Source organism: Silurus aristotelis, assembly GCF_946808225.1.
Source record: "Silurus aristotelis genome assembly, chromosome: 21".
Taxonomy (NCBI): domain Eukaryota; kingdom Metazoa; phylum Chordata; class Actinopteri; order Siluriformes; family Siluridae; genus Silurus; species Silurus aristotelis.
In genome coordinates this window covers 16,817,117-16,834,370 of record NC_139594.1, presented here as the reverse complement: position 1 = coordinate 16,834,370, position 17,254 = coordinate 16,817,117, and the positions used below count along the sequence as shown (strand labels likewise).

General features: G+C 37.8%; 1 protein-coding gene across 1 annotated transcript in view; it reads right to left on the bottom strand.

Moving 5' to 3' along the window:
- Nucleotides 1–17,254, bottom strand: part of gabbr2 (gamma-aminobutyric acid (GABA) B receptor, 2) — a 250,323-nt gene that overhangs the window by 98,344 nt on the left and 134,725 nt on the right. Inside the window, exon 4 of the mRNA XM_083523578.1 lies at nt 4,303–4,404. Coding sequence (XP_083379704.1) covers nt 4,303–4,404 — 102 coding nt within the window. The remainder of the gene's footprint in view (nt 1–4,302; nt 4,405–17,254) is intronic.

Below are 17,254 nucleotides of genomic sequence, written 5' to 3'. Positions count from 1 at the left end.
TAGGTTGGAATGAATGTGCCTGTCCCTGAAAGGGTGTATTTTGACCTCAGAGACAGTTTTTCTATCACAGGTTGCAGATCTACTTCAATATACACTACTAATAAACATTTACAATCGTTTACCAAAAGTAAACCGAAAGACGTTTTGATCTTCGTCATCTCCGCTAGGTGTTTCTGTCGAGGAAAGGCACCGTCAAGTGACAAAAAAAGAAAAAACGTCATCGTCACAGTTCAAAACGGCGCTTTCCAATGTTTTCCAATATATCCACTTTGGCCGTTTTCAAAAAGCTACATTTTCATTGACTAAAAACACCAACTCTGTGTGGATGGAAGGCCAAAGAAGAGAGAGAAATATGGGTTTTTATGGGCCAAAGACTGAATGGTGATGCTCCAATTACTTTATATTTCTCTTTGACGCAGACTGCCTAAATATGGTGGCTCAATATGGTGTGTAACACTTTTATAGAACCTGCCACAAGCTGAACAATTTATGGGCACCAAGGATGTAGTCAAGGAACTGTTAGTATAAACATCGATAATACATAGACAATTAAGCAAATTACAATGCATTGCAGCATGATTTAGACAATCAGCTTACAGGTTTAAATACTTTATCGGGCAGGAATACAAAAGGGAATACACTTACCAGGCCAAATACACAAACAATGTGTTTTGTGTAACACAACAGGACATAATATGGTGGACAGTAACTGTAATGTAACAATAAATGTCATTTGTTGCTGTACTTAAGTAACTTTTTCATATATCTGTACTTTACCAAAGTATTTCCATTTGGGGAAACTTTAACTTTACTACATTTTAAAGGCAACTACGTCAGTTGTTCCTTTTTGTTTATGAGTGGATAAAAACTTAACTTGTCAATCACGCAGCAAGCCATCAATCAGGGTCGAGTGCGTGCTTTGTTTATAACTTGTTTTCATTGATGGTATCTATTTATCAACAACCTACAGTTCAGCGTCAGTGAAACAGCAAGCAGAACATTTTGAGAGGAATAAATGATAAAAACAGGAACAACTCCTGACTCAAATTTGCCACAACACCTGTGGCTTATTTGTGCAATTTTTATAGTAGTTTTGGGTGTCATGATCATTTTAATAAATTTAAATCAGTGTTTGGCTCTTATAAAAACCTTTTCACAAAACTGAGTTGATTAAGCAATATAGCTCTCATAAATCATAGTGCTGTGGATACTTAAGCACATTTGACACTTTACCTTAAGTACATGGATTGTGTACTTCGTCCAAAACTGACAGTATGCTCCATGAACAGAGATCAGGAATGGGCTATGTCTTTGCTGCTTTTTAGCTTAGCTAATCAGACTTCTAGACTTGGAGCTTTTAATAGCCCCATATGCTAGTTCATGAATTTATTATTTGTCCATCATTGCTGTCCAAGTGAGTAAGAACATTTTACTTTTTGAGATATATAAAAATTTAAATATACATATTTACATATATTTATTTATATTTTCTCATTTTATTTTTACTTGAAACTCTACTTGGATCTTTTACCATGAGCAACTGCAACCAAACAATTTCCCTATGGGATCAATAAAGCATTCTTATTCTGATTGATACACAGTAAGAGTGGAAACAATAAAAGGAAATGCCTCTTTGGAAACAGTTGGTTAAGGCGATATATATATACGACTAAGTGGGAGTAAGAAAAACGAGTTCAGGGAAATCCGATTGCATGCAGATTTGGATGAGCAGATACATAGATAAAAATATAAAAAAAGAAAACACTATGCTTCGTCTTCCCTGCCCAAATTATAATGAAGCACACAAATGATTTCTTTCGCATCACTACACATTACTGCAGACAATTAAAAGGCTGCCAACAACAATTCTTGGAGAACTCAACCACAAAGATTAAAGTGCTTTAGCTCAAACAAACATATGGAAAAGTTACAAGAACATTGTTAAAACGTCAAGAAAAGCAACCGGAATTCCACTGGGATTCGAGCTCTGTAACCAACTTTAGCAACAGCACACTGGGGGGCTGAGCACTGCAGGATTACAACAACAACAAAAAGACACAGCACTTTCAAAATATAGTCACAGTTCTAGTTGAATAAACTGTCACAAGTCAGCTGTAATCCAACACCTCAGACTAGAAATTAGTAAAGAGGAATTTTAACTGTAATTCAGTTAATGCATGTTTTTGTTTACTGCGGGATCGTGTAATGTAATGGACAGAAGTGAAATCTAATCCTCTCTATGTACAGGAGATGAGAAATGTAAATCTGCTCCTTGAGTCAAATACAATACAAAAAAAGTCCAGTTCAATCCAGTTGGAATCAATCTGCAAACCAGGCCACATTCGATATAATAGAGTTTACACATACTATTTGCACTGTATATCGCTGAATAAAGGAAACATAATCCAGATTTGACCGGACTTGACCTAATCATATTTTCATTATGTGGTGTATAAAATTCTGATCAGCAGTGGTGGAAAGTAACGAAGTAATTTGTTACTGTATTTAAGAAGCTTTTTCGCATATCTGTACTTTTTGAAGTATTTCCATTTGGGGAAACTTTAACTTCACTACATTGCAATTGCAATAGCTTACATTTTACTCAAATACATTTTGTAAAATTAGTCGTTCCTTCATATTTATGAGGATAAAAACTTAAGTTGTCAAAGCAAGCAGAACATTTTGAGAGGAAAAAATGAGGGAAGAAACTCCTGACTCAAACTCGCCACAACACCTGTGGCCTTATTTGATAATTTCAATCAGTGTTTGACTCATTAATATCACTCTATTAATAGATCAGTGTGCTGAGAGTCACATTAGAGTCTTTTCACATAAACTGAGCAACTTGATTAAGCAAGAGTCTTGTGAAAAAAATTATAATAGGAACATTATAGCCATAATAAATCATAGTACATTTGAAGGCAAATTCTTTTGTACTTTTACTCAAGTGAAAGTTTAAAGCAAGCAATTTTTTTTTTTTTTTTTTACTGAAATAATATTTTACAGAGTGTATCTCTACTGTAACTCAACTACATGGTTTGTGTACTTTGTAAACCACTGCTGATCAGTTTCAGTTAACCATAAATTTCTATCCATACTGCAAAAGGGAAAAATATACAGTACAGCCCAAAAGTTTGGACACACCTTCTCATTCAAAGAGTTTTCTTTATTTTCATGACTATGAAAATTGTAGAGTCACACTGAAGGCATCAAGGGCTATTTGACCAAGAAGGAGAGTGATGGGGTGCTGTGCCAGATGACCTGGCCTCCACAGTCACCAGACCTGAACCCAATCGAGATGGTTTAGGGTTGAGCTGGACCGCAGAGTGAAGGCAAAAGGGCCAACAAGTGCCAAGCATCTCTCGGGGAACTCCTTCAAGACTGTTGGAAGACCATTTCAGGTGACTACCTCTTGAAGCTCATCAAGAGAATGCCAAGAGTGTGCAAAGCAGTAATCAAAGCAAAAGGTGGCTACTTTGAAGAACCTAGAATATGACATTTTTCAGTTGTTTCACACTTTTTTGTTATGTATATAATTCCATATATAATTCCACGTGTTAATTCATAGTTTTGATGCCTTCAGTGTGAATCTACAATTTTCATAGTCATGAAAATAAAGAAAACTCTTTGAATGAGAAGGTGTGTCCAAACTTTTGGTCTGTACTGTATATAAAAAGGACTTTGAAAGAGGGTCCAATATATTGGGGATTGAACAATCTGTCTTATTTGTTTCAAGAGAAACAGTGGCAAGTGCATGCAGATCTAGTTCTTTAGGTGAAAAAGAAGAGATGTGATTAGAATATCAGCAAGAACAATTACACTGACAGTAATATAATAGTTTTTCAGTGGTGTAAGAAACACAGATTTGTATACAAAAAAAAAAAAAAAGGCGATGTGGTTAAATGAGTCATGGTACCATACCAGGGCACCATCTGTGGCATATACCAAGAAAATGGTACAATCTTAACTGATAGATCCCCACAGTTAAAGGATCTATCTGACCAGAATTGCAATTTCAAAGCAAACAAGGAAAAATTATTAACAATTAGTTTTTACTTTATACTAAGAAATAACATTCACAGTGTCCTCAGTGAATGGTTTAATAAGAATAAAATTGATGTAAATCAAATCTGAATTGATCATTTTTGGACTGACAATATTAAACATTGCTCACAAGTCATAATTAAAACAAATAAATAAACACGAATGTATTCTTGTGATTATTGTTGGCTGAAAAACTTATTATACTTTAATTTTTTTTACCAGAAATAATGAGAAAATAAATCATATATGTTGTCTTACCTTGAGTTTCTTCACATTAATACAGGGGTCATTAGAGAAACTCTCAGTGTCTGCTATCTGGATATCTGCCTTCTCAAGCTCATTGGTCAAATCATTCCGCACCTGCAAGAGACACAGAGAAGGATAGAGTAAGGGAGAGAGAGAGAGAGAGAGAGAGAGAGAGAGAGAGAGAGAGAGAGAGAGAGAGAGAGAGAGAGAGAGATGTTAGTAAATGAGGAATGGCATACAGTAAACCAGCCAAAACCAATCTCCTTGATTTATGCCTCAGTTCACTCTAATCTCCAGTGGGTCTGACACCAGAGACACGCTGTCCACATCCACAACCACCTGATATCAATGAGGCCTGTTCTCTAGTGATCTGCTGTTCCCCCACTGGGTTTTGGACATGGCTGGGCACTGCCTCCATCACCCCCCACAGCCATGATTTAAGAAAAACGGGCTAAAAGGAATTCATTCTGTTTTGTATGTATAATGTAACCTTAAAAAGTGCAAGCAAGCATTTTTGTGCCGTAATCTTCTTTTTCTTTTTCTTCTTTTGGCTTCTCCCATTAGGGGTCGCCACAGCGGATAATCTGTCTCCACACCCCCCTGTCCTCTACATCTGGCTCATTCAACGCAATCTCCCAATGTCTTCCCTCACCACATCCATAAACCGCCTCCTTGGCCTTCCTCTTTTCCTCCATTCCTGGTAGCTCCATCCTCAGCATTCTCCTACCGATATACCCCATGTCCCTCCTCTGCACATGTCTAAACCATCTCGCCTCCCTCACCTTGTCTCCAAAATGTCCTACATGCGCTGTCCCTCTAATAAACTAATTTCTAATCCTGTCCATCGTCGTCACTCCTAACGAAAACCTCAACATCTTCAGCTCTGCTACCTCCAGCTCCACCTCCTGTCTTTTACTCAATGCCACTGTCTCTAATCCATACAACATCTCAGGTCTCACCACAGTCCTATAAACTTTCCCTTTCATTTTTGCAAACACCTTTTCTATCACAAATCACTCCTGTTATCACTCTTCTCCACCCACTCCACCCTGCCTGCACACTTTTCTTCACTTCTCTAACACACTCTCCATTACTTTGCACTGTTGACCCCAGGTACCTGAACTCCTCCACCTTCAACACCTCTTCTCCCTGCAACCACACCACTCCATTGCCCTCCCTCTCATTTACACACATGCAATCTGTCTTATTCCTACTGACTTTCATTCCCCTTCTCTCCAGCACCTACCTCCACCTCTCCAGGCTCTTCTCAACCTCTTCTCTACTCTCACCACAAATCACAATATCATCCGCAAACAGGAAAGGGTTTAGAACCGATTCTTAATGTAGTCCACACTCCACCTTGAACCAGTCTGTCGTTGTTTCTGCACACTTTACTGCTGTTACACTTTCCTCATACATGTCCTGAACCACCCTCACATACCTCTCTGACACACCTGACTTTCTCATACAGTACCACAACTTCTCTCTTGGCACCCTGTCGTACGCTTTTTCTCGTTCATCAGTTGCTCAAAATACTCCCTCTATCTTCTCAACACACTCTCTTTACTAGTCAACACATTACCATCTCTATCCTTTATTACATTAACTTGCAGCACATCCTTCCCAGCTCGGTCCCTCTGCCTGGCCAATCACTTCAAATTCTTTTCTCCTTCCTTAGCATCAAACTTCTCATACAGCTCCTCATATGCCTTTTCCTTAGCCGTTGCCACATCCCTCTTTACCTGCTGCCACATCTCCTTGTACTTCTGCCTACTTTTCTCATCACTCTGTCGATCCCAATTCTGTTTTGCCAACCTCTTTCTCCTTATGCTCTACTGCACTTCCTCATTCCACCACCACGTCTCCTTGTCTTCCTTTCTATTTCCAGATGTCACACCAAGTACCTTTTCTATCACTTCTGCAGTAGATGCCCAATCATCCAGTACCTCTTCACCACTTAACCTTTCATGCCATATGTGGTTCTTTCCCAAACTGTTAACACAAAGCAGGCACGCAACATTATAGGATGCCTTTGGATGCGGTATGATAAAATGCTGCATTCACTTGAACTTGGAAACCCAAACATGTTCCAACATGAAAATGCCCCTGTGAACTAAGCAAAGAACAAAGAACAACGAACAAAGAAGATATGGTTTACATGTTTTGGAGTAGAAGATCTTGAGTGGCCTGCTATAGCGCTCTGATCTCATCTCTACGGAACACCTTTGGTATTAATGTGAATGCAGACTGCACTTCAAGCCTCCTCACCTCACCTACATCAGTACTACACCCTTGTGGCTGATGAACACGAATGTCCACAAGCACACTCCAATATACAGTATGTATATATCTTTTCAGCCCAGAAATGGGAGAGAAATGGGAGAAGTTCAATTCAACAGACATTCTTGTGATAAATGGGTCGCAAATATTGCCATAATAGGCAACTTCACACTGGACATCAGACATTGCATCAGAGGATTGAATTATGATTGATCACTGGGCCTTGTTTTTCTTCTGCTCTGGATGGCTTCCATAATATTTTATGGTTTTACAGAGCACTAAAGTAGCAAAGAGAAAGAGAGAGAGAGAGAGAGAGAGAGAGAGAGAGAGAGAGAGAGAGAGAGAGAGAGAGAGAGAGAGAGAGAGAGTAAAAGCATGCTAACTTGAAAGATAGACTGTGAAAGGTCCTTCTTAGGCTTGAACTAAAAAGAACAAGGGAAGCAGTAATTACAAGTTGAAGTTCATGCACTGTCAGAAAAATGCTTCATGCTTCAGCTACCAGTGTCACATTTAGTCCCACAGGGACAAATTGTCCACAGTAATATACATATAAATGAAGATAAAAGTCAATAATCGGCAGGATAAACGGCAATAAACTGCTACTGCAGTGTCTGCTAAGTGCTAAATGGTAGCAATAAACCAAGCGCATAAAACATTTTGATAACCCAACTCAAAGAAGACTATATATATTTATTTTAAATATAGTCTCTATATTTGAAATAAATGGATGTCATGGTACATAACTAATACTGTATAATAATACAAATGTACACAGATCATACAACGTTTTGACCCTTTTGCTGGCAAAACAGTCCCGACCATTAACTTCTTCAGCAATCTGAGCTACTGTTGTATCTGTTGGATCTGTTGGATCGGACCAGACGGACCAGCCTTTCGCTCCACAAGTGCATCAATGAGCCTCGGCCTCCAGTGACGCTGTCGCTGATTCAACACTTTTCAATTTAACAATTCCTTTCTTGGAGCACTTTTGATAGATACTGACCACTGCAGACCAGGAACATCCCACAAGAGCTGCAGTTTTGGAGATGCTCAGACCCAGTCGTCTAGCATCACAATTTGTCCCTTGTCAAACTCACTCAAATCCTTACACTTACCCATTTTCCCTGCTTCCCTGCTTTAAGGACAAAATGTTCACTTGCTGCCTAATAAATATATCCATCCACTAACAGGTGCCATGATGAAGAGATAATCAGTGTTTTTTAATTACTGGTCATAATATTATGCTTGGTCAGTGTATGTAGAATTTGAAATAATGATAATTTTGAATGTGAACTGAAGTTTTAGATAAAACGAAGATACAATGCTTACATAACCCCTTCAGGACATTTGAGATAAGTCTTATTACATCCCGTCCCACACTTTATAAAGACTCTTTCTGCCAGTTGGCCATCTGCTGTCAATTGATATAGATCACTGCTAATGGAGTGACCCAATAATGATAAGCTTATGAATGTGTTTAAGTTTGGCAGAATTGCGGAAGTTACTGCAGGATCAAATTTTTTAGATACCTATACACTTATACACATACTCACTTTGCCATTATGTCACTTAGCATGCAGTCCTAACAAATCCTGGGAGGTATTATAACACAAGTACATTTGCTGAATCGTGTCAAAATAGCTCAGTTGGCAGAGTGTTAGACTGAAAATCTAAGGAATACCCCTTTCTGGGGAGGTGGTAGCTCTGATGTTTAAGGCTTCGGGTTACTGATCGGAAGATTGTAATTTGCTGCTTTTGGGGCCCCTAAGCAAGGCCAATAACCCTCAGTACTTCAGCGGGGTTGTCTCATGTATGACCCCAGTTTACTAATATTGCTGGGACATGTGAAAAAAGAATTTTACTGTGCTGTAAAGTACATCTGACAAGTAAAAAGCATAATTTTTCTACATTCCTTTTGGTAGATTTCTTTATCCAAAGCAACTTACAATGATCTAATTTATACAACTGAGTAGTTGAGGGTTAAGGGTTTAATGGTCCAGCAGTGGCAGTCTGGGTCTATCTGGGTCTTGTTAAGATTTAAACTAATGACCTTCTAATTCAGTAGTTCAGTGTCTTAACCACTAAGCTGCCACTGATTCCAGCACTTGATACACCGATGTGACTCCCGTACTCTTTCTCTAAGTAATAATTATTATCTTTTTGCCAGGTGATCCAGACCTAAATACACTGGTCCGATGTAGGGGGCATAGTGGTAGTCTTAGATCAATACGAAATATCCAGGTCATCCAGGTGACACTATGTGTACCAGTCTATGTATGTCCTGTATATTAGGGGTGTAAAGGTACACAAAATTCCCGGTTCTGTACGTACTGTACCTCAGTTTTTAAGTCACGGTTTGGCTCAGTTTTGGTACGGTTGGGGAATATACAAAATGCAAAACATAAAATTGTTTTTTATTAACGCAGTTCATTATTATTAACATTTGTGAACATAAGCAGTTTTAAATAAAGTGTCTGCTTGGTTAAATAATATATTTAATTAATTCCTTTTATCCTTCATTTATTCACTCCCTCGATAAGCGAAATTGTCCGGATTTTCTCCTTTTATGAGACATTCTTTAAGCTGTAGCATAGGCGATGGCAGGAAGTGGCGCGATTTTGCGACTTCCATTGCGCGAGCGCAAAACAATGCACTAGAAGTCGTATTTCAGCACAATACAAATCTTATTGCCGGTACGGAGTGAATAGCCACAACGACATTGCGCTAACTCTAGTTTATTTTTATACCCCTGGCATTGTTGTGTATGTTTTCAAGTTTAATAATATTTTTTTTTAAATGCGCCTAAAGTATGAGGCGGAGACTAAACAAACTTGCAGCCCCTCGCTTAATACATTTGTCAGGGAACTCAGATTTTAACTATGTTCCGCAAAACGAATACGTGTACCGTTTCACCCCTAATGCAGACATAGCATGCAGAGGAGGTTAATCAACAATAGCGATTATAGGTGTGTTTGCAGTATCTGGAAACTCTAGACTCCATAACAGTAAGCTCAAAGCAAAGAAGTGTGAGATGAGTAAAATAAATTATCACTCAAATGTTGAACGGCGAAATGGCTCTAAAGGATTATGAGATTTGAGTCGAAAGCTGGGAGCGATGAGAGCATGATGTGATGAAATTTATAATGCATTTTGCCAGCGGCCTGTCAGGTGAACGCAGTCTGAAGAGGGTAAACAGGAAGCAGCATGACTCAGTACATTGAACCGAGGTGAAGTGTTGGGGATCAGCTGGTGCTACAGGCTAGTTTGCTATGTGCCACAGCTGCATGTCATTTCCTTGCAGTTAGATGAACAAATGCAGCAGGCCATCTTTACCATTACATAAATTACATTACACTTCGAGAAAAAGTAGTAGTAGTAGTGGTAGTAGTAGTAGTTTTTTCCCACCCCTTTGAAATGCTCTCTCTCTAAGCCCCCCTCATCCAGCTCTTCCTCACCTCCAGCTGATCTGACCTCTATCCTATAAAACTCAAACAAATCCGAATGTGTGTATGTGTGTATGTTGTTTATGTGTGTGCAAAAAACAGGATCTCCTTTATGAGCCAGTAGGCCAGAAAGGGGATACAGTATTTGAACAAAGGTTTATGGACACCATAAAATTCCTATGGGCCTTTTAGATAACTTTCACATTTAGTCCCTATTTGCTGATATATAAACCTATACAAGATGTTCCACTAGATTTTTGGAGTGTGCTTGTGGAGATTTGTGCTCATTCAGCCACAAGGTATTGATGTAGGTGAGGTGGGGAGGCCTGGGTCCAAATCAATCAAGTCAAATGAAGAAGCTTTTATTGCCATTTTAACCATATATAGCTGACGCAGTACACAGTGAAATAAGATAAGGTTTCTCCAGGACCCAGGTGCTACATGAAACAACATAGAGCTATAACATAGAGCTACATAACGGAAGTGGGTATGGGGTGCACTCAGCGTTCCAATTCATCCCGAAGGTTTTCATTAGGGCTGAGTTCAGAGCTCTATTGCAGATCTTCCACTCCAACCCATCTGCATGGAGTTGGCTTTGTGCAAAGAGGCATTAGGGGCGTTTACATGGAGTATTGTAATCGCCAAAAAGGAGTGGGATAAACATTTCTATAAACCAAAAACAAAAGGAAAATTCAGCCATGTAAACGCATTAAAACACAGTATTACAACACAGTGCAACACGGTAACACAACGCAGTAACACAACCACAGTGCCACAAAAGTGTAAAATAAACACAACCTGCATATTTAGGTGGAATAGGATTTTTGACGGTCTCTACTATTGGGACTATACATCCCTCTACCATGCAAAAGTTTAGTTTCCATTCCAGGTCACTAAATTCCAGCAATACAACCCGCTCCCACCAGTCCTTGCTACAGACCTTCATCGACATGCTTCTGTTTTTTAAAGGAGGAAGGGGGCGTTCAGATGCTCATTAGAGATGAACAGCCACCAAAACGTTCAGCTTCCTGTGCCGGTTTTTTGCTCATACCTTCCAGCAGTTGTATGCCTACAAATTCACGTAGCTACTCAATAAAAAACAATACTTTACATAAAAATAGCATGCTTAAAAAATAATAGAACTTGTGGCACATATAAACACCGTACCAGATTAGGTAGCATCTGATGTAAACAGTCCACAGAATCTTTCACTCAGAATGATTTTAATCAGAAATACAATTTTTTTTACATGTAAACGTGGCTTGTGTCATATGTTGAAGAAACGACTCAGAGTCACGGGTTTTGCTTCCAGAAAATGACGGTCTGCCGAGCAACTCCCCTCTCCAGCCTCACTTCCACATTATATAACCTGAGTCACAAATGCATTTCTATACATCCCAAATCTCCATCCATAAAATGTTCACCCAACATCTGTGTCTCAATTGAGGACCCCCTTACACATACAATGATGGTGCCCAAATGTCTAAGTACAGACACACACATAACAAACTATACTATTTCATGCATAGATACCACACATGTCACATTTCTCTACGCACACACATCAGAAGAACATTTTAATAGAAGTTACATACACATGCTGTGTATGCCTATTTGATTAGCTTTATTCTTCCACACATACTGGAACAGGTTTGGGTCTTCTAGTTCGAATTAAGGAAGAATTTCATGCTACCACATCCAAAGACATCTTAGATAATTATGGGTCTTCAACTTTGTTGTAACAGTTTGAGAAAGAACCACATATGGCAGTGAAAGTCTGCTAAATCAAATCTTTGGTTTATATAGAGTAGATAGTACTTCTAAATGTCAGGCATCTGCAAGTCTGCAAATGTCTGTTTTCCATCTGTCTCTCTCTCTCTCTCTCTCTCTCTCTCTCTCTCTCTCTCTCTCTCTCTCTCTCTCTCTCTCACACACACACACACACACACACACACACACACACACACTTTTTGTAAATTATTTATTTGTTTAAACTTTAATAACACTATAATTAATTTTCAAGACGCTAATTACATGGTTGTGTGCTAAACATTGCAGCAAGCAGGCTCAACTCTGGAGAAAAAAAGCATACTGTTTCGAACTTTGTTAAGCTCATGCACAAAGATTTTCTAAACAGCTTTAAAATCCAGTGTGTGCATGTGCAACCTAGCTATCTAATGCATATTGCATTAATGCTAAATTATATATACAATTTTAGAGCAACAACAACAAAAAGAAAACCCTTTTCTTAAGGAAATCCTTGCATATTTGAGCAAAACCATGCTAACTGCATACTGCATCTATTAGCATCTAGCGCATGACTTAGTAGTAGACAATTGTGGGTGCTGAACTTGCCTGCCTGCACTTTAGACCTTTCTGCATTTGAAATCATTTGGTGCATCATAAAACGAAAAATACAACAAAAGACACCCAGAACTGTTAAGCAGCTAGATTACTGTATCAGACAAATATGGAACAACATTCCTCTCAGAAAACTTCAGCAACTGGTCTTCTCAGTTCCCCAATGTATACAGACAAAAGTGTGACGCAACACAGCAGTAAACATTTCCCCGTCACACTTGTTCACTTTTTGAGATTTGTTTCAGTCATCAAATTCAAAATGACATTTCTTTTCTTGCAATGTTATATATTATCAAGTTTAAACATTTGATATGTTATTTTTTTTTTTTATTATGAATAGAATATGGATTTATGAGATTTGCAAATCATTGTACATACATAGGTTTTGTCAAGTTATAGACAATTGTTTTTTGCAGCCGTCATATGATATGATATCAATGATATCCTCTGCCACAAGTGATATTTGTCATGACTTTTTATTTAGAGATTTCTTTATTAAGTTTCTGAAGTTGTCACGTTACTGTGATAATACTAACATATAATTTGTCATGCGAAAGCTACATCAGTGACAAGGAGCTCCTTTTCCATTTACGAAGAAACAATCCATATGTAAAGCCCTTGTCATTGCCAAATAACATTATAACACCCCGCCAAAGTAATAGCATGTTGTTGTTAGTTTTTTTGCTTCCACTTTATCTGCTGTTTTTTATCATTTGAGATGCTTCATTAAACATTATTTCTCAACTGTCATTAACAAGCTGTTTATGATGTGCTTTGGCTTATAATACATCTTTATAGAACTCAGCATTTTATGAGAATGGATGTGTCTCATGTGACATCCCTCATAAGGTCAGAGCAGTCAAGTGTAGTTCATCGCATATGAAGCTAAATGCAAAATGCTAGTAAGGACGTGCCTAGCAAAAATCTGCATGCGGCAATGACAATATTTTGCTATTAATGGTAACATAACATGCTAAGTTTTAATGAGAGTTATAGGTAATGATAACATAACAGTGCTGTGGATCTAGCATAATACATGTAATAAACCATATGCAGAGTACACTACAAATTGCATGTAGGAGTGACAACAAAAATTGTATAATTGGTCATTACAGCTACAAGTAATTTTAGCATCATGGTATAGTACATCAGGACAGAAACAATCTATTTCACTACATATCATATTGCATCATGAGTTACTTCCTGCAAATAAAAGTGACAGATATAGCATAACATGATTTTTATTCTCCTGGAGGTCACCTCGGTATTTGACCTTCTGAGTAATGTAATACACCCCCACCATGGATTATCCCTTACATACAATATATATTTGATTTTGTCAAGATATTTTCCAAGATCCATTGTCCCATATGCTTCTTTGGTCTTCATGATACACATTGTTTAGTTACAACCCCAATTCTAAACAATTTTGGACACTGTGTAAAATAGAATCATAAACACAATGCAATGATTTTTGAATCTCATAAACCCATATTTAATTCACAACAGAACATTGAAAACAAATCAACTGTAAAAATTGCAGAAATGTACCTTTAAAAAAAATATATATATATCTAAATAATTTAGTATTTGATGGCTGCAACACGTCTCAAAACATTGTAACAGGGCAGCAAAGTGTGGAAAATATGTGTTATTAAAATTAAACGGTTGGAAAAACATTTTTGCAATTTAATCAGGTTAATTAAGATGATTAATTATGGGCAATTGATTGGTATTAATAGTGTATTTTTGTCTTTGAGCTCATTAACACCTACAGAAATCATTGTCTGTAAACACAGTTTGCTATGTCATCCACAAATGCAGGTTAAATGTCTATTATGCAAAGAAGAAGGCATGCGTTAACATGATCCAGAAATGCTGTTATCTTCTCTGGGTCAAAGCTAATTTAAAATGCACTCAGGAAATGTACAAAGTGGAAAACTGTTCTGTGGTCAGACAAATCGAAATTTGAATTTCCTTTTTAAAACCATGGAAAGCCACGTTTCTAATGGTATGGGAGTGCATCAGTGCCTGTGGAATGCACATTTGGAAAGACCATCAATGCAGAATGGTATATACAGGTTTTAGTGCAACAAATGCTTTCATCTGGAAAACTGCATACTGAATCTATTACAATAGTAGTCCAGATGCTGAACTGGCCTGCCTGCAGTCTAGACCTTTTACCATTTGAAAACATTTAGTGCACCATGAAATAAAAAACACAGGTTAACCAGAACAGTTGAGCAGCTAGTATGTTCTATCAGACACATATGGGACAACGTTCCTCTCCCAAAACTTCAGCAATTTGTTACAGCCATCAAATAAAAATCACCTTCTTTTTTCTTTAAAATTGTATATATTCTCAGTTTTAATATTAGATCCTTTTTTTTTATGTGAATAAAACCATTGCATGCTGTTTTTATTTACATTTTACACAATGTCCCAGCTTTGGGATTTGTATTTTATCTGGAAAAAACTTGTTTCACTGAAACATTTATAACATTTAATAACATAACATATATATAACATTATTATAATTATTAACATTATAAACATTATTATATTAACATTATTAACATTATAACACATATATTTATAACATTTTATAACATTAAATAAGACTAAAACATAAATAGTTATCTCCCGATAGTTATTTGGTGTTTTTTTATAAAGCGTTGATGTTTAGTTTTTTTACACAAACAAAACAAAACATCCATCCATCCATCCATCCATCCATCCATCCATCCATCATATTGAACACACAATTTTCACATTTTCCTGTACGTCTTTCTGTGCTTCATGTTGTTTCACGCTGTTGGTTTTGCTCTTGCTTAGATTTTTCTCTTCTCAATTAATGTTTCTAGTTATATGGTTTCATGTTTGCACAATTAAAATATACTACTGTACTTGCATTCACTACCTGTGCATTGCATGACATTCACAATCATTCCACAACTCATATTTAGGTGTATATCCAGTTCTTAGAAAAGACTAGCCCACCCTGAATCGAATTTATCACCAATAATAAGTGGACCGTTGCTTTCAATTGCTTAATTTCAGTGAGCACAATCACCAAACGATAAGATTTATCCCCTGTCCTTTGAAAGCTCCCTCTGAAGATGATTTATGCGCCTTTCAACAGATAACAGCGTTTTGTCCTACTTGAAAGCTTGTCACTTTGCCTTGACGTGACGCTGAATGATCCTTCGTACCGTCCAATATTTATCGTTGTGATCTCAAAATCAAATGCCCATGGCTGGATTATGATTGTGATACCAGGCATACGATTCATACATGATTGAGCTGCTCAAATCCTTAATTAAGACCTGAAGCAAAGGGGAAATGCCTAACATTAACTCAGTATTAATTCTGGCTTCATTTATATTCCGTTCACTTTGTCTGCAAGTCTTGGTGAAAATCCCTCTTGCACAAAAACGTACACAAACACACAAGGATAGACTCTCAAACACACACACAGAGGTACACAAAGAGTAGAAAAAAGACCCACCGCTGAGAGAAAAAGGAAATGATGTAAAAATAATTTTAATCTATGTAGACAAAGTGTGATTGAAACAACTTGCTTTTGCTCTTCGAAAAAACGCAAGCACACAGATCTAGACCCTACGTTACACTCGTATCTACATTGATTAAAGATCGGAAAAACATTTAGAGTCCAAGCAGCTACTGGAGTCATTGTTTGGATAAGTTGAGAGACAAGGACGACTGCTTGACCTTTTTCTGTGTTTGATTTCATGTCCGACTATTCCCACTGGCCAAACACACTCACCGCTCATGTGGCTGTGGGAAGAACACGCTCAGCCGGAGTCGAGGATAAGACGAGTCTGGACCAGACTGAATGAAAGCACTGGGATGTTCTCCCAGAAGAGCGAACATGCCTAATTTGGTTGTCAAAGCACAGATGAGTGGCAGGTGTGTGTATTCGGGCTCTTTTTTGGTAAAAAAAAAAAAAAAAAAAAACATGACAAATGAGTACAAAGGTGCAAAGATACACCCAATATAAGGGCAGCCCAAATGTTCCCTTCAAAACAAAATGTAATGCTTTGGTCATCTCCTCTGTGAATGCAGTTAGCTTTGGTAAGCTCAGCTGCTAGCTAGCTAGCTAGCAATCTATCTATCTACAGACACAAGGATAGCTATCTGTGTGTCTGTCTTACACACAGAAAGTCAGATTTAGATTAGGACTCTAGATAGCTACACACCTTTCTATGCAGGAGAGTCTGTAATCAGACATGAGCTGTTAAAATGTCAGCAATGTCCCTGTGCTGCTAACATCCTATAATGCCATTTCTTTAAAAATTTTCTTCCTTTTTAAACATTATCTACTGTATATATTTACCTGCAAAAGACAAACATTTTAATCCGACAAATGTGGTTGTTTTAATATGGGGATGTAGTAGCACAGGTTAAGAGTTTAACCACGGAGCTCAGCCTAAATCTGATCTTGGTTTGCTGCTCTGAAGGTCAGGGGTTCAACACCAATATCACCAAGCTGCCACTCGTTTGGCCCTTGAGAAAGGCCTCTAACCCTCTGTGCTCCATGGCTGAACCTGGGCTCTGACCCCAGCTTTCTACCTTCACTGGGATATGTAAATTTCACTGTGCTGTAATGTACATGTTGTACATAATGTACATACAATTTTACAATTTAATCAATAAGTTCCCAAAGCCTTTTTTAAAACTAATGCATATAGCAGAAATGGGCAATTTCAGCATATGAGAGATTGTCTCTAGGTTACTTATGTAACCCTAGTTCCCTGAGGGAACAAGATGCCCTTTCAGGAAATCGAGCTGTGTTGATGCGCTTTGGTAACGAGAGTCCAATACCACCACACTGACCAGTCAGAGGTGCCAGTCACAGA